Source organism: Hemicordylus capensis, chromosome 1 (assembly GCF_027244095.1).
Source record: "Hemicordylus capensis ecotype Gifberg chromosome 1, rHemCap1.1.pri, whole genome shotgun sequence".
NCBI classification, from domain to species: Eukaryota; Metazoa; Chordata; class Lepidosauria; order Squamata; family Cordylidae; genus Hemicordylus; species Hemicordylus capensis.
Window position 1 is genome coordinate 134,474,669 of NC_069657.1, and position 25,014 is coordinate 134,499,682.

Consider the following 25,014-nt stretch of genomic DNA (forward strand, 5'->3'; position numbering starts at 1 on the left):
TGTGACACTGAATTCCATTGGCTGCCTGTTTCTGGGCCCAGTTTAAAGAGCTGGGATTGACTTCTCAAGCTCTACATGGCCTTGGTCTGGAAGGACTGCCTGTCTAGGCTTTGCACTTGAGCTTTCAAGCCCTGTTCTCTAGTTCAGCTTTTAACATAGGCTCACTTGGTGACGAGGCTTCCTGGGTGATAGCACTGCAGCTCTAGAACTTCCTCTCTGGGGCTGTACATAAAACTTCTTCCCCTCCCAGTTCTTATGCAGGCTGCAAAAGCCTTATTTCATAAAGCTCTTGCCTGACTCTAGCTGGGTTTGTGGATTTGTCTCTTGCTTTATGTTGCCTTTTGATTGTGATAGGATATTTCAGCATGCTGTTGTGTATTGTTAGCAGCCCTGGAAGGACCCTGGTTCTTGAAGGGTGGGATTTAAAAAATAAAGTTGCCCCTAGATACTTTAACCTGGGCTCAAGATTTTCTGTATGTGGGGCCTCTTACTTGTATATCCGCACATTCTGCCTGAAGAGAAACTTCTGTAAATATGTCTCATTTATGCTGGAACCTTGTTGAACTGCTGCTTGATATAAATTCTCTACTTGTATCTGTAAAAAATAAAGTGATGATCTTCTACAATGGCTGAGAAGCCTGTTTATTGGAGCCCCATTAAGACAAAAATACATCTTAGATTAAAATGTCTGAACTATTCAGCACACTCCAAATAAATCACACACTCCTTTAGGAAAATGTTGACCAATTTGTCTTGCGGCTGTCTTTGTCCAGAATGTTCTGCAATAGAACAAGCAAGAGTATAGAGTTGTGTTAACAGGAGAAAGTAAGTTTAAAACCTAAATACTGAATAATGATTCAGCCTAGATTTTCAGTGTAGAAAAACAAACCGGGTACATGCACAACAAGGCAAAAAAACCAAAATGAAACCATGCACATGGCTGAATGAGGGGAAACCAAACTAGAGAAAAACTGAAAAAGCACAAGCTGGACTGTAACCTAGGAACCTGTTTGATGATGTTGTATAGACAAAGTGCATGTCCCACCTCTCTTGTGAACAAGGGTACTGTATTGCAACAGTAAAATAAACAAATGTCAATAGCAAATATCATAGAAGTTCTATACACAGACATTCATATATTGAGAAAACATTCACTAGAATGTCCTCCTACATATGAATGTTTTTCTAGTACATGCATGTCTGCTCACAGAATTTGTTATTGTTTTTTGTGAATGTTCTTTCAGTATATGAATGTCTCTTAACAGTATTTGTATGATATTTGATATTTGTTCATTTTACTGATATGAATGTTTTCTCAATATATGAATATTTACAACATCATCACACAGGTTCCTAGGTTACAGTCCAGCCTGTGCTTTTTCAGTTTTTCTCTAGTTTGGTTTTAACTCATTCAGCAGTGTGCATGGTTTCTTTTTGGTTTTTTCGCCTAGATTTTCAGTGTAAGCTCAACCATTTGAAGACTTCAGGGCAGAGTTCTGAAACAGGTAGGTGAATAGTGAAAGGATACCATTTCTCTTTCCCAATCACTCTTTTTACATATAAAGTGCTTTAAGTCTTGTTCAGCCTTGCAATATTTTCTCCCTCAAATGTCCTGATGTACAGTAGTGGTGGCTGGTTTGTCCCAGGCCAAGGAGCAAGTCATCAGCTGTTCCACACAACAGTTCTAAAATTAAAGAAACAGCCCTGATCCAGACTTGCTTCAATACAAGGGAGAGACTCTTAATTAGTTACAACTAGTTTTCCTCATTTATTTCAATGAGACTTAAGTACAACTAATTTTATTGGACAGGGCTGGCATCAACACACAGCCCCCTCTGACAAATTTTGATACCTGGTGCCACTGGGCCCTCTTCTCCCCCACCCCCTTCCTTCCCAGGGCTCCTCTTGGTGTCAGTGTGGCTGAACCTGCCATGTTAATCCCCACCCCAAGTAATGCTACTGCCTGGCAAGCCTACCAGGGCCCACTCACAATACTGAGATGAGTGCAGCTGTTTAATAAGCCTGCCACAACCACCCACATAGGGGACTCATCAGGGCAGAAAGGGCCCACCACAGGGCACTTTGCCTGGGGCCCCCACAGACTTGGCACCAACCCAGTTCTATGTATTGGGGCCATGACTGGGTTCCTCTAGTTGCTTGAAGAGTCATCCACAGCCACAACTACTTTCTGGAGATGGCTGGTGTGGAAAAAATCCATGTGAAACGACAACTGAGTGGAAATACTACCAGTAACTGGCATAGTGGTCAAAATGGAGCACAGTAACCTTAATGAAGAAGGGCTGGATCTGGGCAGTGCCTGGAATGCAGACCACCTTGACAGACAGGATGTAGATGAGTGAGTGTATATACTTATAATCTCCTTTTTGGGTTACTGCACAGGTTTGAGGGGACTCCTGCAAAACTGATTATTCTTAGTTTGGGAGTGGAATTGGTTTAAAGCAAAACCATCAGAACTGTGCCTAAAAATACCTGCGTTTCCACGTGAACTGTGCTGGATCCAAAAGTAGCATTTCCATAGCTGGTGACAAAATAGTGTGCAGGAGGCTGGGGTGTATCTGGTTTTCTTGAGACTAACAGAACAGAACAGTTAGTTCTTGAGTCACTTCACACACACACACACACACACAGAGGACCCCCTTCTTTCCACTCATCAAATATTATATTGCTATTCCGGATAGGCCTAGGTAATGGTGTTCGATAATTCTCATCCAGACAATGGGTAAAATCCTAGCTCTAGCACACACTGTCCACACAGAAGTGGCTCTACAATCTAGTCCAAGTCTATAGAGAACTTTTCCAAAGTACAGCTGCATGCCATTTACAGTTTTTGTTCTGTAAACAAAAACACAAGTGGGGGCACCAAACCACCTGAGAAATGTCTTGCTATTGCAATGCTTTTTTGTCCTAGCTCACGGTCTACTCAAAAAATTCCATCTCCATGTGGAAGTGTGTTTTCAGGTCCTGTGTGTGTGTGTCTGTATCCCTTCTCCACCCCTTCTGTCTACAGTACAATGGAGTAAAAGAGCCCCAGCCTCACCTTTTGGAAACAGGAGTTCAGTTTTAAACTGATGGGCACAAATGCCACAGGTTTTCATTTCTTCTTTGGTCCTTTGAAGCAGTTAAAAAAGCACCATTAAACAGATTTGCAACCACTGAAGACTTTAAAAAAGCAGTCTGAACTTTTAATTGTGGAGAACAGAGATGTGTGAACTCAGAGTTTGCTCAGAAATTATCTAAGTTACACCCCACCCCACCTCAACATTGAGAATAACCTTTAACCATTTGCAGAATATATCCAAGGCAGTAGGGAGAAGTTCTCCACCCTGTTTCTCTTCCCTTTCTTTACTATTTTTACTGCTGGGCCAGCAGAAGCACCACCACCACCAGGGGAGGAGGGAAGCACTTTTTCCTCTCTGTTAGATGTGTACGAATCATATTTTGCTTTTCGATTTGAGCTCTAATCAAATTGCAAAATACTCAAATCAATTTGTCAAAACAGCAGCCATTACCAGCTGTTTTGATGAATCAACCCAACTCAATTTGAGTGATTTGACCATAGCCAACAATGGAGAACTCTAATCACCCCATTGTTCCCTGGGGACACCAAAGTGGGTTGGGTGGAAGGGCACTTTGTTTGAGGGGGACCAAGCAACAATTGGGCAAGTCTAAGGGAAGGCAAAGGGCATGTGATTATTGTGACCTCTCTAACCCAAGTCTACTCCTCTTGTCCTACAGTACTGCCACTATCCACCTAATCCCTTCCCCAAACTAGACCCTATTTACAGAACTCTAACCTGTTACCTGACCAATGCAGGTGGTGGGGGAGGCTCACCTATCTGGAGTCTTTGGGTGGGGGCTTACAGCATCTTTGGTTGGAGTCTGCCAGGTGTTGCTCTCAGAGGCACAATTACATATGCCTGTGTTGTATTATTATTAAATGCTTGCCTTTGGGGAAACTTGTATTCAGATTCCCGGGTCAAGCAGACACTGTGACTCAATAGCTGGTGGGAGGGCAGGTGGGCACCAGTCAGGCACCCGCAGGTGCTCTCTCTCTCTGTCGCTCTCTCCCCCTCCCCTCACAAGGCCAGGCAGGCCCAGGCTACCACCACCAGTCTCTGCTCTCAGTGTTGCTGCTGCAGTCTCTCTCTGATCCTTCTCTCCTGAGGCACAAATGGCTCTCTCCCTCCAAGCAGCCTCTTAAATACATTTTTGAAAATCTCTGCTCCCTCCCCTGCAGCCAATGGGGGCACAGTTGCCCATGAGAACACTTAATTTGAACACTCAAGCCAACCAATCAGCAAGGAAATCTCAAGCCAATCGGAAGCCACTGCCAGAAAACCAATCAGCAAGGCAAAAACACAAAACAGGACTCAAAATGGTGCTCAAATCACTCAAACTTGAATTTAGTCTTGAATTGATTTGCACATCTCTATCTCCTGTCATACTCCATACCAGCAAGCCAAATGAAACGTGTCACCCAGAGACTTTTCCCACCTCCCACCCCAACTGTCTGCTGCACACTCCCATTGTCTGCTGCACACCAGAGCAAAGTTGCAGTGGCCTTTGGGAGCTGGAGTTAAAGACTCCACTGTTCATCTAGTGCACTGGTATGGAGTGTGCCAAGGCTTCAGGAGGGGGGCGGGAGCCTCTCTGTTCCCCTTTGACACTGCAGCTGCTGCAATCAGCATCTGGACAAAGTGTTTCAATGAATGGGCTTCTTCAGTGACCCATTAGCCCTTGCAGTTGCTGATCCTGAGACTTGACAGGAGCTCATCAGAATATGTATTAGGCATAAATACATATGCCTGTGTTGTATTATTATTAAATGCTTGCCTTTGATTGGGGAGACTTGTATTCAGATTCCCCAGCCAGTCATGAAACTTAATCATCCTCAGCCTAACTTACCTCACAGGGTTGTTGTGAACATATAGAACCTGAATGCCACCTAATCTCCTTGGAAGGAGAAATAAAATGATAATTTATCATATTTTATATATTGCCTAAGATAAAAGGTGGTGTACATAAATTACATAATGCACTGGATTTACCTTTTATGCAAATACATCCCCTAGCTTTAGTAGGATTTGGTGGCCGAAATGATGTGAAGCCGTATTTACACCATGAATGAAAGATACGAATCAAAATAGTATCACACACACACACACCTCATGAGAAATGAGATAAAGTTGGCATGGTTAACATCAGATCACATAATCTGTTTCTACTGTAATACGGAGGAACGGATACCTAAAGATAAATAAAATGCCCCCCACCCTGAAATAACTGGGAGCCTTTAATTGACTATATGCCAATATATCCTGTTTAAGATAAGAAATGTGGGTTCAGAACAAGCTAGTTCTTGACCAACATGAGGGTTTCATTTGGCCCCCTTGGATTTTAACAATACATAGAGTTGGATCCAAAAGCTTATGAGCAGCATTCCATCCAAGCAACAGAACTATCCTGATCCCTCTTTCTCACTATACTCCCCCAAAAAACATCTTGTGCAAGCAGAAGTGTCTTTCCACTCATGCCATGCGCCTTTGGGTCCAATCCATAGTTTCAGGGCAAGGGCTGTTGTAATTGTACAGTTGGTGCTGAAAGGGGTTATTGAATTTGCTATGGAAGACTTGGAAACTACATCCTAAAAGTTAAGCTCCAAAACAGTTTGATACATACACCGTGTTCTTGTCATCCATATCTGGCCAAACAAATTCTGCAGGACATCTAGCAGTCCGACAAGGTGCTTTTACACAAAGGTGGAGCCCAGGCCACTCCTCCGAGAGTTTATTGTTGACAGAGAGTATTGTCATAATGAAGTCCCATGAGAACTGGAATCCTTTAAAAGATAATGGAGAAGAGGGACTGGCTGAAGTTTTATGTCCAGTCCATTATTTAAAGGGCAATGAGAGAAGATGCATCACAAGTGATAGAAGCTGCATGCACAAAAGGCGTAGTCTACAGAAAAATAATTGCTCACACCCAACTGTATTCTCTCTGATTTTTTCATCTGTGTGCGAAATGAGTTTTGTTTTGGGCAGGAGTATCAAGGCAGTGTGTGCACACCTGAATTCAGAATGGGGCCTTGCCGATTCAACCTGAGCGGGATCTAAAATTAATTGCGCGGACATAAAACGAAACAAAACCTGTGAGCACAGGCATGTGCACACGCCTTAGAGGGAACACTGACACCCAATACATTTTAACTGACCTTAATATAATTATAAAGCGCACACACTTGAATAACTGAGCACCATGGTTGGAAATGGAACCTTCATCTCAATACAATTCTACCTTAAGGACTCTCCATTTTTGTGTGGTTTGGTCCAAAAAGTAAAGGACTTTTTTCTAGCAACCAAAGGGGTCATTTAGGATGTGATTCATGTTCTCCAATCAATTTTAAATTCCTCATTATATTAGGGGTGTGCGAGCTGACTCTACTCGAGCCAGGCTCAAGTTCAAACCGGCATGGCTCAAAGGCTCACGCTTGAACCAGACCAGTCGCAAGAGTAGAGCAGAGCTCATCTGAGTTCGAGTTGAGTCAAGCCTGGCTTGAAAACCCCACTCATGTAACAGCTCGAAGGGTATACTTGTAAAGGGGAATCTGACAAGGATTCCCCTTTGCAAGTAAAGGGCTTTCCAGAAACTAAATTCAGCGGGGAGGGAAAAGGTAGCCTTTACATTTTAAAAGGTTGCGGGGGGGGGGCAGAGGAGACTCCTCTAACCCTCCCCCCCCCAGCTTCCCAAATGAGAGACCAGGCAGGCTGTGGCCCATTTCAGGCCTCTGTGCACACATGTGTGCAGAGGCCATTTATGTCATCATGTGGTTTTCATGGTGATGTAAGTGGCCTCTGAAGCCCAAACTGGGTCGCAGCTGGCCCAGACTGTCATTTGGGAGGCTGGCGGGGGGTGGGGGGAGCAGCCGCTTACTCCACTGTTGCTGCTGCCTTTCCCTGCCGTATCCACCATCCCACCGCCTTTTAAAAAGGTAAAGAGTGGACTACCTCCCCACCCCGCTATTTATTTTATTGAAAGCCCTTTTCTTGCCAGATCCCCCTTTACAAGCATACTCCTTGAGCCGGCTCGCAAACCAGCTCGATGGCCAGACTGGGCCAGGGCCTGGCTTGATTGAGCCTGCGTGCGAGCCGCACGGAGCAGCTCGAATTCTGTTTGGGTTCAATCCGAACTGGGGAAACTGGTTCCATGCACACCCCTATATTATATGGAGCATATGAGACTACTACATGTTAAATCTTAAGTATGTAGTCTGCTATGACTGTTAATCTGTTGAACTTCTTTGTTCTTCATCCTTTGTATAAGTTTACAAAAACATAATTCCCACAAGAAAAATGCCATTCGGTGTATCAACAGTACAGAATCAATTTTCCAGGGTTCCCTGAGGTGGGACTGGCTGTTAGATTAGTGTATCTAGTAGTCATTCACTCTCCTCAGGGAAACCTGAAAAACTAATTCCTGTCGGGGGGAGTGGGGGGACTAATTGGAGGGAATTCTGGCGGTGTGTGGGGGGGTAGTTTTTTGGGGGGAGGCTATTTGGAGTAGGGGGGAAAGAGCAACAAATCTGTCCGACAAGAGTATCAGCACCTTTGCCTTGACAGATATGCTGGTATAAAAGCAATATAAGTTGATGGTGGAGATATTCCCATTGTGATGGAACAGTTCCAGGTGAAACCTACATCACCTGTAGCATTTTCACACATCTTTGCCAATTTCTCCAAATGCTTAATTGCTTGAGGCTGTACTAGAATTCCAATATATGTAGCCCATTTTCCCCCGAGCAAATGGAAGGTGCAGAATTCACCACCACACATAATAATGAAAGAAACACAAAAAAGTAAACAATTTATCCTGCTCAACATAGTATGTTGGTTCTTCAGCTATACCTGCGCTTTCCACTGGTTCTCTGCACCTGAGTTCAATATAGCTATATCCTTTCTGGTTGTTTGCTTTGATCAGTAAAGGTTTGCCACTACATATCAGCAGGCATGCCACTTTTGCAGCCCAGTGAGTTGAGAAGAAGGAGCAAGCTTTTACCATTAGCCTGGAAAGAGAAAAATATCAGCCAGTACCTTCAGCTCCCTTTCTGCTACTGCATATCATTTTCCAGTGTCATAATTGCTGCTTGAGATTACATGCATCTCCTGACAAAACCTAACCAATCTAGCATAAGACCAGCCCTGCCAGGTCAAGCCCAAAGCCTATCTAAATCCAGCATCCTGCTTCACACAGTGGCCCACCAGATGCCTCTGAGAAGCCTACACGCAAGAGTTGAAGGCATGCCGTCTCTACTGCTGTTGCTCCCCTGCAACTGGTATTTACAGGCATCTTACCTCTGAGGCTGGAGGTGGCCTATAGCCAGCAGACTAGTAGCCATTAATAGACCTGTCCTCCATGAATTTGTCTAAGCCCCTTTTAAAGCCATCCAAGCTAGTGGCCATCACCACATCCTGTGGCAGATAATTCCATAGATTAACTACGTGCTGTGAAAAAGTACTTTCTTTTGTTGATCCTAAATTTCCCGATCTTCAGTTTCAGACTCCTGGTTCTAGTGTTGTGAGAGAGGGAGAAAAAATTCTCTCTGTCCACTCTACTCAGCATGGGATTGAGCAGATTTTAATCCAGAGGTTTCCTAACATTTAGATCTAGCCTTGCCCTCCTCTGCATGCTCAGTGTTGGACTTCTTCAGTGCTAGATTGTTGGAGACTTGCCATTCTGTCCTGCTGACCAAGCGGGGTCAGCCATCATCCAGCCTGTGTTTCAAGCACTCTGCTCAGTGCAAATCTCTCCCATCCAAAACACAGAAGCATGCATATCTCAAAGCTATCAACTCTTTTGTATGCGCATGTACACACACACACACACATTCACACACTCCAGTTCCTCAGCATATATACCCAGGACTGGTAACTACACACAACAGCCACTACATGTGTAGAATATGAGGGCACATTTTCAGGGTTCCCATGGGCCTGTAGGTACTGTGTGGCTCAGCCATTTCTGCGATTGCAGCCTCATTTTAAAGGAGGATTGCAACTGCAGATATTGGCCATATTGCATGGCCTCCACACTGTAAGCAGGCTCTACTTTATTTACATTTACAACTCACCCTTCCTCCATCAATGATCAGAAGGCAGTGTGCAAAGGGTTCCCAGAAGGTCACATATCCAGACACTGACCAGGTTAGCCCTGCTGAGCTTCAATAAGGTAGGTGTATCATATACCCTCTGGCTATGCCCCATTACCTTTGGAAGAAGCCTTCTGGGATCTCAGGGGAGAAATACACCCGGACATGAAGGTCCTCTGCTTGATCTCCGCCCCATGTTGCTAAAACCTCCTCACTCTGGTTGAGATAAGTGGGAAACAAGTAGTGAACCTCCTCACAGCCTTGCACCATTTCCCAGGGCTGCCCAGGCATAAATACTCTGGCTTTTGGATTTAGTCCTCCTGTGTTTCTGACCTCCAGGCAGATCTCAAAATGCTCCAAAAGACTGAAGAGTTTTCCCTTCTGGGATCTGCTGCCCACCATTTCCTCAAACACATCCTTCAGGCCATCCAGATACAGCTGATGCTTGAGCAAAGCTCTCATGGCCTTCTGGCACAGCATGGCCTTGGACTTAAATGTCCATACCCAGTTGGTCCGGTCTCGGATGGTGGCATGCTCTCCTATCAATATGTCCACAGCGATGCTCTCCAGCTGCTGTATCAGGCCATACCGGATAAGTGTCTGGAAAGGCGGAAGCATTAAGGAAAAGGCTTAACAATGCAGCGGTACATACACCTATAAAAGGCAGGATAAGGCAACGACACAAATGGTGTTCAAAAAAGGGGAACTGCTTCATCTCAGCAGCTGATATGAGAGGGAGGGAGAGGTAGGTTGGTACCAGTACCATGGGATTGCTGGTGAAGTAGCAGGATGACTTCATGAAGTCACTAAATTATAGAGCCCAAAGCCATTTGAGGTCTATAATCTAGTGATCTCACAAACCATTGTTCCAAATAAAAGAAAAATCCATTCCCTGCTACCTTTAAACAGTCAATTACAGCCTGTTTCAGAAAGAACAGAGGCATAATCCAGACAGCAATACCACACAGGCTCATATGGTATTAGAACACAACCAGGAGGCATAAAGATCCCAAGCAAGATAAGTCCCGTCCCCCGACACACACACACACTTGAGGTCCCCCTCTGCTCAGTTCAGGAAGCTGAGCAATGCAATCTCCATAGCCTTCAATGAGAATTAGCAGAGGATGTGGTGTGGTGATCTGAATCATACCCACATCTTTGGAATGCAAGGGTTCAGGAGTGCTGAAATAGTATTTTTAATAATAATAATAATAATAATAATAATAATAATAATAATAATAATAATTATTATTATTATTATTATTATTATTATTATTATTATTATTATTATTAAAAATATTTAGCATATTTTTATACTGCCCAAAACATACGTCTCTGGGTGGATTACAACAAAATAAAAACAGAAAGTAATTTGTGGCTTAACATCTTTACCAGCTTTTAAAACAGCCCTTAAGACACACTTTTTTTGCCAGTCTTAACAATCTCTGAATGTTTTAAATTTTTAATTGCAGTACTCTTTGAATGTTTTGACTTTTAGTTGTTTAAAATAGTTTAGCTATTAAACTGTTGTTTAATAGGTGGTTTTATTCTGTTTTGTCTTTATTTTTGTAAACCGCCTAGAGCCTTTGGAGTCAGGCGGTATATAAATAAAATAAAATAAAATAAATAAAATAACATTGCATTGATAGATAAGGGGAACATTCATTGTGGGTATAATATAACTTGATTCCAGCTGAAGAATCACAGGCAGCAGAGTGCAGAATCTTGCATCTGAGAGTCTGCAGAACCGCACATGGCTCTCACTGCTGGTCAAAATGGACAGTAGTGAGCTAGCTCAATAGTAGGTAAAAACATGTGTTGGGGTTTGGAGAACGTGAAAAATATTTCATCAAGAAGGGCTGGTGACACTTGGATGTTGGGACAATAGGAAAGCAAATAACTTTAAACAAAACTCAAAATAACCTACTGTTTTCTTTTTGGTAGTGACCGATGCATAGAGATGAAGGTTGGAAGCAAGTAAATGAGACCCCCTCTTGCATCTGCTGTTTGAAGCAATTGCTTCATCAAAAGTCATTTGAACATATGAACCTCCTTGGTACCATGAGGCCATCTAGATGAATAGTGTCTACACTGACTGGCAGCAGCTCTCCAAGGTTTTGGACAGGGATCTTTTCCTGTCATACCTGGAGATGCCAGAAATTGAACCAGTGACTTGCTGCATGCAAAGCAGATGTTCTGCCATTGAGGTAGAGCTCTATCATTCATCCTAGAGTTCAACACTGAAAAAAGTGCCAAGACGTTATATACAATTAACTACCCTGAGCCATTTTGGAAGGGCGGTATAAAAATAAAATAAAATAAAATAAAATAAAATAAAATAAAATAATGAAAAAGGCCTGCTCTATTATCACCAGAAGATTGAGCCAAGACACAAACTGATTTCTGATCTTTTAATTTTTAACATCTACATGAAACCGCTGGAAGGGATCATAGGAGATCTGGTGCAGGGTGTTATCAATATGCCGATGACATCCAAATCTATTTCTCCATATCAACCTTTCATCAGGTAATGGCATAACTTCCCTAAATGCCTGCATGGAGGCAGCAGTGGGCTGGATGAGGGATAACAATCTGAAATTAAATCCAAATAAGATGGAGGTACTTTACTGATTGATTCAGAAAGAAATCAAGTCTCTAAAGGAAAAATGGATGAAGGAGAAGTGTGAAGAGATTAAACGGGTGCAAAAGCATCATAATGCCAGAGAACTGAACAAGAGAATCAAGGAAATGACAAGGAAACAAACATACGGAATGGAATGCCCGAAGAAAAGTGATGGAAGCATTACAACCTGGAAGGAATAAAGAGTGAATGGGAGGAATATATCAGAATCCTTTATGAAGATGAAAGAATCAATGGAAATATAGCACCTGTGGCAGAAGGGCCAGAAATACTAGAAGAGGAAGTAAGACATGCTATAAATAATATCAAAGAAGGCAAATCCACTGGACAACACAGAATACCAATAGAAATAATTAAAAACATAGGCAATGAAGGAATAAAAGAATTACAATTTTCAACAACATCTATTGAAATGGTAGAGCTCCAGAAGATTTCAACAGATCAATAACAGTACCCATTCCCAAGGGACCAAACACTCACAAACCTTCAGAACACAGAACGCTCAGCCTCTAGAACCACATAAGCAAGATCCTTCTTAAAATACATAATAGAATATACGAAAAAAAATTATTAGCAAAATACAATTTGGATTCATATATGAGGTAGGCACAAGGGAGCCAATCTTTTCACTAACACAAATTGCTAAAAGAGCTGCTTCCTAGGAAGATCTACAAAAACCTAGTCACAGAAATAGCAGCAAAAAGCAAAGAAATGGGCCTTAAAATAAATGCAAAAAAAGTCTCAAACAATATGCATAAGTAAAATAAGAATTTCCCTCAAAATACAATGCAATAACAAAAATCTAGATCAAGTAGGAAATTACTGTTATTTAGGGGGAAACGTTTATCATGATAACGACCAAACAAAATAAATCTGAAGCAGCATAGGACAAGCAAGAACAAAATATAACCAAATGAAGATCTTCTTCTGTGAGAGTAAACTAGATTTGCAAGTCAGAATCAGAATAATTAAATGCTACATCTGGTCTCTTCTACTGTATGGATGTAAAATCTGGACCATCAAAAAAGAAGTACTTAAAAAATGGAGGCCTTTGAGACGTGTTCTCTCAGAATACTCAAGATTAAATGGATCAGCAGAACAAATTAATAAGTACTTTGGAAAGCAAAAACACAAACAAATAATACAGACAATCAAGAGATGTAAACTGGAGTATTATGGACATATCCTCAGAGTGGTAAAATATCAAATACCACAACTAACGCTAGAAGGAAAGCTAGCAGGGAAAAGATCAAGAGGGAAGAAGTGGGAGGGATGGATGGATGGCCTGAAATAATGACTAGATATGGACCCAGAAAATATCACCCACGATTCTAGGGATGCGATCTATGGCTCCTGCTGGCCATCAACCTCCCAATCTCTAAGGCACATGAAGAGAGAGACTAACTGTGCGGGGGTCAGAACTCGAGATATGGTTTAGATCTGTCTCTTTTGGATGGAGTTACACTCCCCCAGAAAGAACAAGTAGATAGCTTGGGAGTGCTCCTGGATCCAAAACTCTCTCTGGTTTCTCAGGTTGAGGCAACAGCCAGGCACACTTTTTATCAGCTTCAGCTGATATGTCAACTACACCCATTTCTGTAGGAAAATGATCTTAAAACAGTGATACGTATTAGGGCTGTGTACAGAACCAGTTCCGTGCACTCCCAGGAGGGTGTGTGTGTGTGTGCCTCCACCTGTCCATCCCTGCCCCACCGCTCTTCCCCTGACAGCACTCTCCTAAAAGACATGGGTGTAGGGCTGCAGCGTTCCTCCTTGCAGCCCCATTCAGCGTTGCCACACAAATGGCCAGTGCAACCCCCCACTGCCACCAAACCAGTTTTGCACTCCAGAAAACCAGCACCAAACTGATTCCGTGCACATCTCTAATACATATGCTGGTAACTTCTAGGCTTTACTGTAATGCACTCTGTGTGGCACTGTATGTAGTCTAGAAACTAAGACTGGTGCAGAATGTAGCAGCCAGGCCCATTTCCAGGATAACCCAAAGACACCATATAACACCAATCTTAAAAGAACTGCACTGGCTGCCAATATGTTTCTTAGCAAAGTACAAAGTGCTTGTTATTACCTATAAAGCCCTTAATGGCTTGGGTGCATCATATTTAAGAGAGTGCCTCCTTTGTCATGAACCCTCCAGCCTAGTAAGATCATTTGGGGAGGTCCAGTTATGGTGACCAATGGCTCAATTGATGGCTACTCAGGACCGAGCCTATTCTGTGACTGCCCCAGGGCTCTGGAATGCACTCCCCATTAAAATCAGGGTTTCTCCATCTCTGGCTCTTTTTTAAAAGACCCTTAAGATGCACCTGTCTTCTCAGACTTTTAATTAATTTTAATTGTTTTTATATCACAGAATAATTTTAATCATCTTATCCAGTTTTATACTTGTATTTTAACGTATGTGCACTGCCTAGGGTTGCACATCAGGTGGTATAGAAATAGGATAACAACTAATGAACAAAGCTTAAATATGTGCAGACTTTCCTCCAAAAGACTGAGGCTTAGAAGCTAACAGCTTTTAAATCAGTTAATGTGGAAATTTATTCATTCATTTGATTTATATATCCCCCTTCCTTAAGTGGCTCAGGGTGGTTTACATTAAAATCAAACACACATAATAAAACATTTAAAAACAAAATACATTTAAACCAGAATTAAAATTAAAAACAAGAGCTAGACATCATTAAAAGCCAGGCTAGAAAGATGGGTCTTTAAGGCTCTCCTGAAGGCCTCCAAGGAAGATAATCCTCATATCCACGGGGAGTGCATTCAACAACTTAGGAGCGACAACTGAGAATGCTCGATGCCAGGTTGCCAACAGATGAACCAGTGACACCTGCAGACAGACCCCTCCTGATTATCTCAATGAGCAGTGAGATTCTTTTAGAGAAAGACACTCTCTCAAGTATCCCAGACCTAAGCCATTCAGGGCTTTAAAAGGCAATAACCAGCTCTTTGTACTTTGTCCAGAAACTTATTGGCAGCCAGTGCAACTGTATAAGAACAGGCTTAATGTGATCTTTCCAGGATCCCCCAGAGACCAGTCTGGCGGCCACATTTTGGACTAACTGAAGTTTCCAAACTACATACAAAGGCAGCCCCACATAGAGCACTTTGCAGTAGTCCAACCTGGTGGTTACCAGATGGTGTACCACTGTTTTTTTCTGACAAATATAGTACTCCCTGCTTCATGTCGTGATCATTACTAAATCCTCCCAAATGTCCTCCTGTGTAGAAGCTATGATCTCTAAAATATGCAGACTGAAGAATGACAACCAATACTCACTTTGAATGTGGTGATCAGAATGGCTGGACGTAAAAATACTATGCCTTCCAGCGGCTTGATTTCTTCATACCACACGATTAGTCCAACTCGGTGGAGGTATCTCAGGATGTCCTGTAGAAGTTCTCTATCCAAATGGCTGAGATGATCTTGGAGGGAAAGCTCAGTATGTAAGAGACTGAGATCGATCATACCTAGAGGATCAGAAGAGGACTTCTTGGAAATTACTGCAACAAATCTGATATAGGCTGCAATCCTAAGCATACATTTGCAGTTGCATGGGAGTGATGGCAGGAGAGAGGGTATGCTCTCAGCTACTGCCTGTGGCTTCCAGGGGCATCTGGTGGGCCACTGCGCGAGACAGGATGCTGGACTAGATGGGCTTTGGGCCTGATCTGGCAGGGCTGTTCTTATACATTCTAAGAAGAGCCATTGAAATTTCCTTCTAAGCAAGCATATTTAGGATCAGGGTGCAAGTTACTTAAATGCTTTAAAATTAGACAAGAATCAGACAATGAACCCTAAATGAGGTGAATATTTATCACATTCTAAACTTGCTCCTCCAGCATTAAAAAAAACTATTTTGGACACCCAATCACAGATGTGGGATTGTGAGACAAGGAAATATTCTCAATAATTAAAATATGAACTTCATTAATCAAGATAACCTATTCACAGCAATCTTGCAGCAGCAGAGATTTTCGATCTCTAAGGGCAGTGGAGTATCTTCCCAATCAAGCATCAGTGTCTGAATGTCTAAATATAAGTGGGGGCGGATAGTGGAGAGAGTTCAGAAGCATACATCATACCTAACTTTACCATAGGAGCCTGAGATGGAGATGGTCTCTCCATTACAAGGGTTACTTTCCAATGTTTGAGCCTATTCTTGTATTTTGAGGTGTAATTTATCTTATAATCTTAATCTCTTAAGACGGTGCTATATATTTCTGTCTCAAAACTGCATGACCATTGATAATTTATGTATTTATTCAGTTTCTTAAGAAACAAAATTTGGACATTGTGTGCTTACAGGAGACGCATATTAGAAAGCAAGATAGAAAATATCTGGTTAATAAGGCTTTAGGGCAAGAATTTGTTTCCTCAGATAAGAAAAAAAAAAGGGGGGGGGAGTATTTTATGTCAAACAACAATTTGAACCCAAATTGATCTTTAAAGATGAAGAAGGCAGGTTATTAGCACTGGAAATTCTAATTTCCAGAATTAAAACGGTGATAATTGGAATTTATGCCCCTAATGAAAAGAAAGTTGAATTTTATAACTATTTGGATAAAAGATGGTGGAGTTATCAAATGTCAATTTGATTATATTGGGAGATTTTAATGGTGTTGTTTCTACATCTTTTGACAGAAAATCCGATATATAGGATAGGAACTTACAAGGTAAACTTCCCAAAGTATTCTTTGATTTAGTAGATCACATGGATCTTTATGATTTGTGGAGAATTTAAAATTCCAATGCAAAAGAATATACTTATTTCTCTGAAAGATATCAATCACATTCAAGGATAGATATGGTTTGGACATCTAAAGCTATTACACCATGTATGAAAAGAATGGACATTTTACCTAGGACCTTTTCAGATCACAACCCAGTTTATTTTACATGGAAGAAGAAAGGAACGACTTCATTTCATTGGAGATTGAATGAATACCTCTTGAAAAAAACAGACGTTGTGGAGAAAGCTAAAAAGTTAAAAGATTATTTTGAATTGAATTTAAACCAAGGAATGGAGAATAAAATTGTCTGGGATGCAAGTAAAGCGGTTATGAGAGGTTTTTTCATACAGCAAAATGTATATTTTAAAAAGCAAAGAGGATTGAAAAAAGAGACATTATTGATGCAGATCTCCAAAAAGGAAAGGGAATTATTATGGGCTAAAGATAAGAAGACAGTCATTCAAGCTATCAAAATGTTACAACAACTCTCTATGTTAGTAGCAAATGAACTTGAACGGAATTTGAAGTATGTTAAGCAAAGGACATTCAAGTTCGCAAATAAGCCAGGCAAGCTGTTGGCTTGGAAAATCAGATCTGAGAAGAAGAAAAAATTACATATCCAAAATACTTACAAAAAATGGGCTCTCTTATGATGGAAAGGAAATAAGAGCGGAATTTTTAAAATACTATTCAGAATTATATAAAGGTAAAATAGTTGAAGATAAAAAAATTGAGCAGTTTCTTAGGACCAAAAATATTCCAAAACTTTCTAAGGAACAAATAGAAATTATGAATGCTCCAATAACAATCATGGAAATAACAGAAGCAATAAATCAAAGTAAGCCCAACAAGGCCCCAGGGCCTGATGGACTGTCAGCTTTGTATTATAAGTTATTCAAAGATCAAATTTTACAACCTTTTCAATGGACTATGAATGATATTTTACAAAAAGGGATTATGCCGGACTCATGGAAGTATGCAAATATTGCAGTAATCCCAAAACCAGATCAAGACCTAACGTTAGTCAAAAAGTATAAACCAATCTCACTTTTAAATAATGATTACAAATTTTTTGCTGCCATTTTGGCAAGAAGAATGAAGGTTATATTAAGGCATTTTATTCATGAAGATCAAGCTGGATTCTTGCCAAAGAGACAACTGAGAGATAATGTGAGAACAGTCTTGAATGTATTGGAGTATTATGAAAAACATAATGATAAACAGATGGCGATGATCTTTCTAGATGCAGAAAAAGCTTTTGATAATGTTTCGTGGCAATTTATGTGGAGAATATTAGAGGTAATGGCTGCTGGAAACAATTTTATTAGGGCAATTATGACAATTTATTCGGAGCAATAGGCTAAGATTATTGTAAATGGGGAACTATCAGACAATTGTGAAATACAAAAAGTGACTAGACAAGGATGTCCACTTTCCCCACTGCTTTTTATACTGGTTCTAGAAGTGCTTTGTAGAAGTATCAGAGAAGATGATAAACTACATGGTCCCAAAATTGGGAAACAAGACTACAAGTTGAGAGCCTTTGCAGATGATGTTGTGTTGTTTTTAGAAAATCCAATGGACAAGATCGAAATACTTTTGGATAAAATACAACAATTTGGCCAGTTGGCTGGATTTTATATAAATAAGACCAAAATAAGGTTTTGACTAAAAATATGGATCAGAAATCCAAGGACAGATTTTCTGAAATAAGTGAGTTGAAAGTGGAGAAGAAAATTAAATTCTTGGAGGTCTGGTTATCAAATAACAATTCTTTGTTGTTCACAAACAATTATGTTAAAATATGGAATACAGTGAAAATTGATCTACAAAGATGGTCCAAAATGAATTTGTCTTTAATGGGAAGAATTTCAGTGGTGAAAATGAATGTTTTGCCTAAAATGTTATTTCTCTTTCAGACTATTCCTATAATCAACACTTTAACTTGTTTTAAGCAATGGCAGAAGGACATAACTAAGTTTGTTTGGCAGGGGAAAAGACCAAGAATTAATTTTAAGAATTTAACAGATGCAAAGGAAAGAGGTGGTCTTACCCTGCCAGACTTAAGGTTGTATTTTGATGCTGTTTGTTTAACATGGCTAAAAGAATGGATAACATTAAGAAACCCTAGAATTCTGGATTTGGAAGGATTTGATAGAAGGTTTGGAAGGCATGCATATCTGTGGTATGAAAAAAGTAAAATACATAAAGACTTTTTGAACCATTATGTGAGAAGGAGTTTAATGAGGGTGTGGTTAAAATATAAAAAATGGTTGGAACCTAAAACTCCGTTATGGATATCTCCGATTGAAGCTGTATCACGTAAAGAAGTAAATATGCAAATGTGTTGGGGCACCTATAGGGATTTGTTACATTTTCAGGAAAAGGATTGTAAGTTAAAAAGTTTAACTGAAATACAAAATTTTGTCAGAGATTGGTTTCAGTATCATCAATTAAATGAGATATATAAGAAAGACTTTATAGTTGGATTTGAGGATCAGATTTCAAGTTTTGAGAAGGAATTATGTCAAAATGATGAAAAATTAGTTTCTAAAATGTATAAACTGTTACTTCTGGAGGAGACAAGAGAGGAAGTGGTTAAAACGACCATGATAAAGTGGGCTCAAGATGTGGGGTGTTATATAGAAATGGCAGCCTGGGAAAAGTTATGGAAAACTGATTTAAAATTTACTGCATGTTATGCTTTAAAAGAAAATTATTATAAAATGATGTATAGATCGTATTTGACACCAAAAAAATTGACATTGATGTATAAAAATGTTTCAAACAAATGTTGGAAGTGTAGACATTCTGAAGGCACTTTTTTTCATATGTGGTGGACCTGTGGGAAGGCTAAGGCCTACTGGGATATGATATATAATGAGCTAAAGAAAATATTAAGATGACATTTCCTAAGAAACCAGAATCCTTCCTGCTTGGAATAACACAAGGAGTAATTTCTACAAATAATTTAACATTCTTCATGTATGCTTCCACGGCGGCTAGAATAATATATGCACAGAAATGGAAGAGTAATGAACTGCCTTCAAAAGAAGATTGGCTGATAAAAATTTTGGAATATGCGGAGATGGCAAAACTTACAACACTGATAAGAGACCAAAATTTAGAATGTTTCAAAGAAGATTGGAAACCATTTTTGTTGTATCTAAAAACCTATTTTCCAACTATGGATCTTACAGCAGGTTTTGAAATTTAGAAGAAGAAAAAATGCAGGTTGGGTAGATTAATGGTGTTTGTAAGGGTCTAAATTTATGTTTTGAATTACTATTATAGCAAGGGTAAATTTTATAGTTGATGTTTCACGAAGAGAGATATGCGGGAAGTTCATTTTTGTTTATTTTGTTTGTAATGAATGAATATTCTTATTGTTAAAATTAATAAAACTGAATTTGGAAAAAAAAGATAATTTATGTATTTATGCTACCTTTGCATTTTGTAGACAGAAGCTGTGGCAACAGCTGGCAGTTTGGCTGTCCAAATGGCCAAAGAGTGCAGAAATAGCCCAGGACATATCTACATTGTAGACTTTAATTTAATATTTCCTTTCCCAGGAAACTGTGCGAGCTCTAGTTCTGGGGAGATCACTAGGGGAAATTCTCAACACCCTCACTAAATGACAATGTTTGGGAATCTTGGGATGTGGTGGGGAGGATCATGTAAGTTAAACTAGCACAGACCTTCACATAGGTTTGTAGTGTACATATACACCCCTGTTGAGTACTGTGTATTGAAGAGCAAGCGTGCCATGTTTGAGGGAAGACCACAAGGGTATCATAGGTGAGGAGCAGCTTAAGGCGTGAAAACTGACCATTCTGGAAGGAAGAGCAACTGAGGTTGTGGAAGGAAGACAGTATTGTAGAGAAGGCATAGCAGTAAACTGAAGGTCATGAGTTGAGGTAGAAGTAGATCAATATGTCCAGAGTACACAAGCCAAAGCTGAAATCACCTTCTGTATTTTGGAAGCCCTACCACCTTTAATCTTAGGTGTTTATGTGCTACTGTGGTTATTATAAGGTTTTGAAATGCCCCCTCTGCATGTATTCAGAAACGCTCTGTTCTGTAACTTATTACTTCACCATATTACAAGGTTAAGATCTTGCATTAAAAGCCAGCGCAGGATGTGGTGAGGGAAGCTACAAAGTGGTAATCAGTCATGTTTACTTGCCATGCTCTGCTGTCTCTTCATTTTTTTGCACAATATCCACAATTGCAGCTTCTACTTGTTTATAGACCGTGGGAAGCACTTGGATGACATTTGGGAATACTTCTTCATTCTTGACATGCTCCAGTATTGTGCCTTCGAGGGTTTTAATGTCATTGTAATTCATGCAGTTGACAGAAACAAGATCTAAAATCTGGAGCAGGGACACAGAGGCGCTAAGGCTCCAAAAAGTTAAGCAAGCAACAGATGCAAACAATTTAACAGATTTCTCCTGATTTTCTGTGATACCATATTCAAAGCAGTTGACCAAACAGATTATTCAATTTAATTCAAAGTCACAATTGAGAGCAGCTAAAAGACTGTCTGGGGACATACAAGGTTAAAGGCTTTCCTCAGGTCCCTGGTGTCCCTGACACAGCTGCTGCTGCTGCTTTGGGGGACCTGTGGCAAGCCTGGGGGAAGAAACCCCCACCCCAGGAACTGAGCAACTACTACGCAGCATCAGATGCAACTGCCGTTGGGGATGGAGCTTCTCACTCAAGCCAGATAGAAGGCTGCAATCCTATGGACATTTACCAGGGAATAAATGCCATTGAACACCACGTGACCTACTTCTGAGTAAATATGCATAGAATTGCACTGCTCAATGGACTGGCAATAAGTTTGCCAGAGGCCCGCTTTGAGCAGGGAGTGGGCCTGGCAGGCCACATGATACACACCCAAATAACCTGCTGCTACCAAGTACCACATCTGCCACAGATGGTGTTCATCCATACACACCCTTCTTTTGGCTCTGGAGTTCTCACAGAATCACAGAACTGGGAAAGTCTTGTCAGCCATCTATGTACAACCCCACCTGATATAGGAAATCCATCAGCCAGAACACCCAAGCCCTTGACTGACCAGCCTCTGCTTGAAGACCTCCAGCAAGGGAGAGTCCACCCCTCCTCCTGCCTTAGTCATTGGTTCCACTGTCAAACTTCTTAACATCACTGTTAAGAAGTAACTTATAATGTTCAACCAACATCTTCTGTAGCTTAGATCTAGTTCTGCTTTCTGGGGCAACAGAGAACAAGTGTTTGCCCTCTTCTATGAGACAACCCTTCTGGTATTTGAATTGTGCTATCACGCCCTTCTCAGTCTTCTCTTCTCCAGGCTAAACATACTCAGTTTCTTCAAATCTTCCCCATAGGACTTGTTTTCCCAAGCCCTGACCATCTTCATTGCCCTTCTCTGAACCCATTCCAACTGGTCTACATCCCTTTCAAAGGGTGGTTGCCAGAACAGGATGCAGCACTCCAGAAAAGCACGGAATGAAGTGGAATTATTGTTTGTGATTTGAAACCTGTGGTTCTAGTATTATTGCCTAAAATGGCATTAGCCATTTTTGCTGCTGCAGCAATCTGTTGACTTATGTATGGCTTGTGTTAGATTGCAGTCCCAAAATCCTTTTCATATGTACTCCTGATAAACCAAGGATCCCCATCTATATCTGTTGGAAATATGGGTCCAGATAGCACCATTCATGGAGTCAGATTTGGCTGAGGGGCCACCAGTTATTGACCACCAGTTTAAGCCGGCGCTGGTGGCTTTAAATGAAGCTGAGACAAATTCATGGAGATCTAATCTAACAATGGCTAGTCTTGGTTATAGCTTACCCTCCAGGTTCAGATGCAGGATGCCTCCAAATTCCAGCTGCAGGGGTGTAACCCCTTCTAATTGAGCAAAGAGGCACTTTTAATAAGTGGTGATTCTATTTACCACGGGGAGAGCAATTGGCTCTATCCATCCCCAGCACAGCATCCCTCCAGTGGCTGTTGCTGGTGTCTATCTTATTTTTCTTTTTTAGATTGTGAGCACCCTTTGGGGACAGAAAGCCATTTTTAAAATCTATTTATATCTATGTAAACCACTTTGGAAACCCTTTGTTGAAAAGCGGTATATAAATATTTGTCATATTCATATTCTTAACAGTAGGAGAGGGGTCATCATGCTGCTTGTGGACTTCCCGGATGCATCTGGTGGGCCACTATGGGAAACAGGATGCTGGACTCAATAGGCCTTAGGCCTGATCCAGCAAGGCTCTTTTCTTCTTATGTAAGATCAGTGATACACGTTTTAGGACAATCAGATTATTTTGATTAATTAGTTAATCCAAACTTTTGTAGCCCTTACATATATGACACACATATATACAGATATTTTTGTCCATGTGTTGTAGTGTCTGAAGTTCTGGGCAGCAGCTAGAACATTATGTCTGCTCAGAACACTTTGCTCTCATGAGCAGCTTCTCTTCTTCTCTCTCCTTCCCCTTCCTACTGACCATCCATCCAAAGGGGAAGCTCTACTTCAGTGGCAACTTGCAGAGCCACACGATGCAGGAGCACAGATAGGTGGGCCCAACAGGTGCCGCTTGCTTCCTTTATGTGGTGGTGGCGGCGGTAGTGAGATGTTAGCAGTTAGCAAACTAACTTTACTCAGAAGTTACCCCTGCCAACTGAGTAAAAAGGCACCTTTTAAAGTGGTGAATCTCTTCTATTTGTCTTGGCAAGAACTACTAGCCCTATCCAATCCCAGCATAACATCCCTTCAGTGGCTGATGCTGGTGTTACCTTGTGTTTCTGTTTAGATTGTGAGCCCTTTGGGGACAGGGGAGCATCTTATTATTTATTTTCCTATGAAAACCACTGTGAATCCTTCTGTTGAAAAGCCACATACTCACTGCACGGGTAGCCGATATGTTTCCGAACTAAATACGAAGTACCGGATATTACCTATAAGGTCCTTAATGGCTTAGGTCCAGGGTACTTAAGAGAGCACCTTCTCTGTCATGAACCTGTCGCCTATTAAGATCGTCTGGTTAAGGTTAAGGTTTCCGCCAACCAATTTGGTGGTAACTCAGGATTGGGCCTTCTCAGTGGCTGCCCCGGGGCTTTGCAACTTGTTCCCTGCTGAAATAAGAGCATCTCCTTCTCTGTTTGTTTTTAGGAGGACCCTGAAAATGCACCTGTTCCCCCAGGATTTTAAATGAAATCTAATTTTTAAATTTTAAAGTGTTTGTACCTATCATGATGTTTATCTTTTTATGAATTTTAAATGTTTTATATTATGTTTTAATTCTGTACACTGCCTAGAGATTTTGATGTTAGGTGGCATATACATTCCAATTAATTAATTAATTAATTAAAGGCTTGTAGTCCTAGTGAACAGCAAGCAAGTGGGAGAGACCATGCATGCACCACTGTACCAGCATGCACAGAGGCAGGCTCAGTAGCTAGCTGGCTGCCCTGCCTCAAGCCAAGAGGTGAAGTTGCTGGCCTGGCTGCAGAGAGCAGGCTGGGTGACCCCTGGGGGAGGAGGCCAGAGAGAGAGAGAGAGAGGGTGAGAATGTGAGTGTGAGAGCGAGTGTGAGAGAAACCTAACCATGTGAGGACTTTACGGTTAAGAAGCCGGGCCCTGAGAACTCAGCACCTAGACAGCAGCCTGAGCAGACATTCAGCTCACTTGGTCATCAGCTTCACAGTGGTGAGCTGTACTTATTCTCAAATCATCCATTTATTATTATTTTTATTATTATTATTATTATTATTATTATTACTACATTTATATCCCGCTCCTCCTCCAAGGAGCCCAGAGCGGTGTGCTACATACTTGAGTTTCTCTTTCACAACCACCCTGTGAAGTGGGTTAGGCTGAGAGAGAAGTGACTGGCCCAGAGTCACCCAGCTAGTTTCATGGCTGAATGGGGATTCGAACTCGGGTCTCCCCAGTCCTAGTCCAGCACTCTAACCACTACAAATATAATACCAACAAACATATGCAAAGAGAAGTTTTTTTGGAGACGCTTTGGTGAAAAGTATCCTCTATTTCCAATATTTTTGGTGATGGATATTGACTTTTTTCGCCATCTGGACCTGGCAACCCTACTGGGCACACAAGATGAAATTTATATAGGAAATGGGGCAGCAAATGTCAGATAATGAAGGTTTTACTGTCCTTGTAAGACTGACTAGAGACAACTGATGAAAAGCTCTTTCAGTGGTGAATTTTAATAATAGAGCTCAAGCTGTCTTTTAAAAAATAAATAAATCAGGGGAACATAAACAGCATGAAAAGTAGCTAACAATTCCTCTCCTCAAATCTGCCATACAGTAATTACAGCCAGGTGGAACATATAATACGTGGCGTTTCTTTTGCCATTTTAAAGAGGGAATTATGGGTGGGTTCATAAGGGCAGGTTGGAGCACCCAAGAGGTGATGCTTTTT

General features: G+C 41.0%; 1 protein-coding gene across 3 annotated transcripts in view; it reads right to left on the reverse strand.

The window, feature by feature from the left end:
* Positions 1-616: 616 nt before the first annotated feature.
* LOC128344778 (malignant fibrous histiocytoma-amplified sequence 1 homolog) overlaps positions 617-25,014 on the reverse strand; it is a 34,170-nt gene continuing 9,772 nt past the window's right edge. For 2 of the 3 annotated variants that reach the window (XM_053295651.1, XM_053295642.1), the window contains exons 4-11: positions 20,752-20,941; positions 15,112-15,302; positions 9,282-9,763; positions 7,923-8,080; positions 5,701-5,860; positions 3,059-3,129; positions 2,491-2,591; positions 617-779 (exon numbers count right to left, since the gene is read on the reverse strand). In XM_053295651.1, the coding sequence (XP_053151626.1) occupies positions 729-779; positions 2,491-2,591; positions 3,059-3,129; positions 5,701-5,860; positions 7,923-8,080; positions 9,282-9,763; positions 15,112-15,302; positions 20,752-20,941 (1,404 nt within the window). In that variant the 3' untranslated portion in view covers positions 617-728. Of the gene's footprint in view, positions 780-2,490; positions 2,592-3,058; positions 3,130-5,700; positions 5,861-7,922; positions 8,081-9,281; positions 9,764-15,111; positions 15,303-20,751; positions 20,942-25,014 lie in introns of those variants that run through there. The other variant, XR_008316041.1, reaches the window with a different exon arrangement.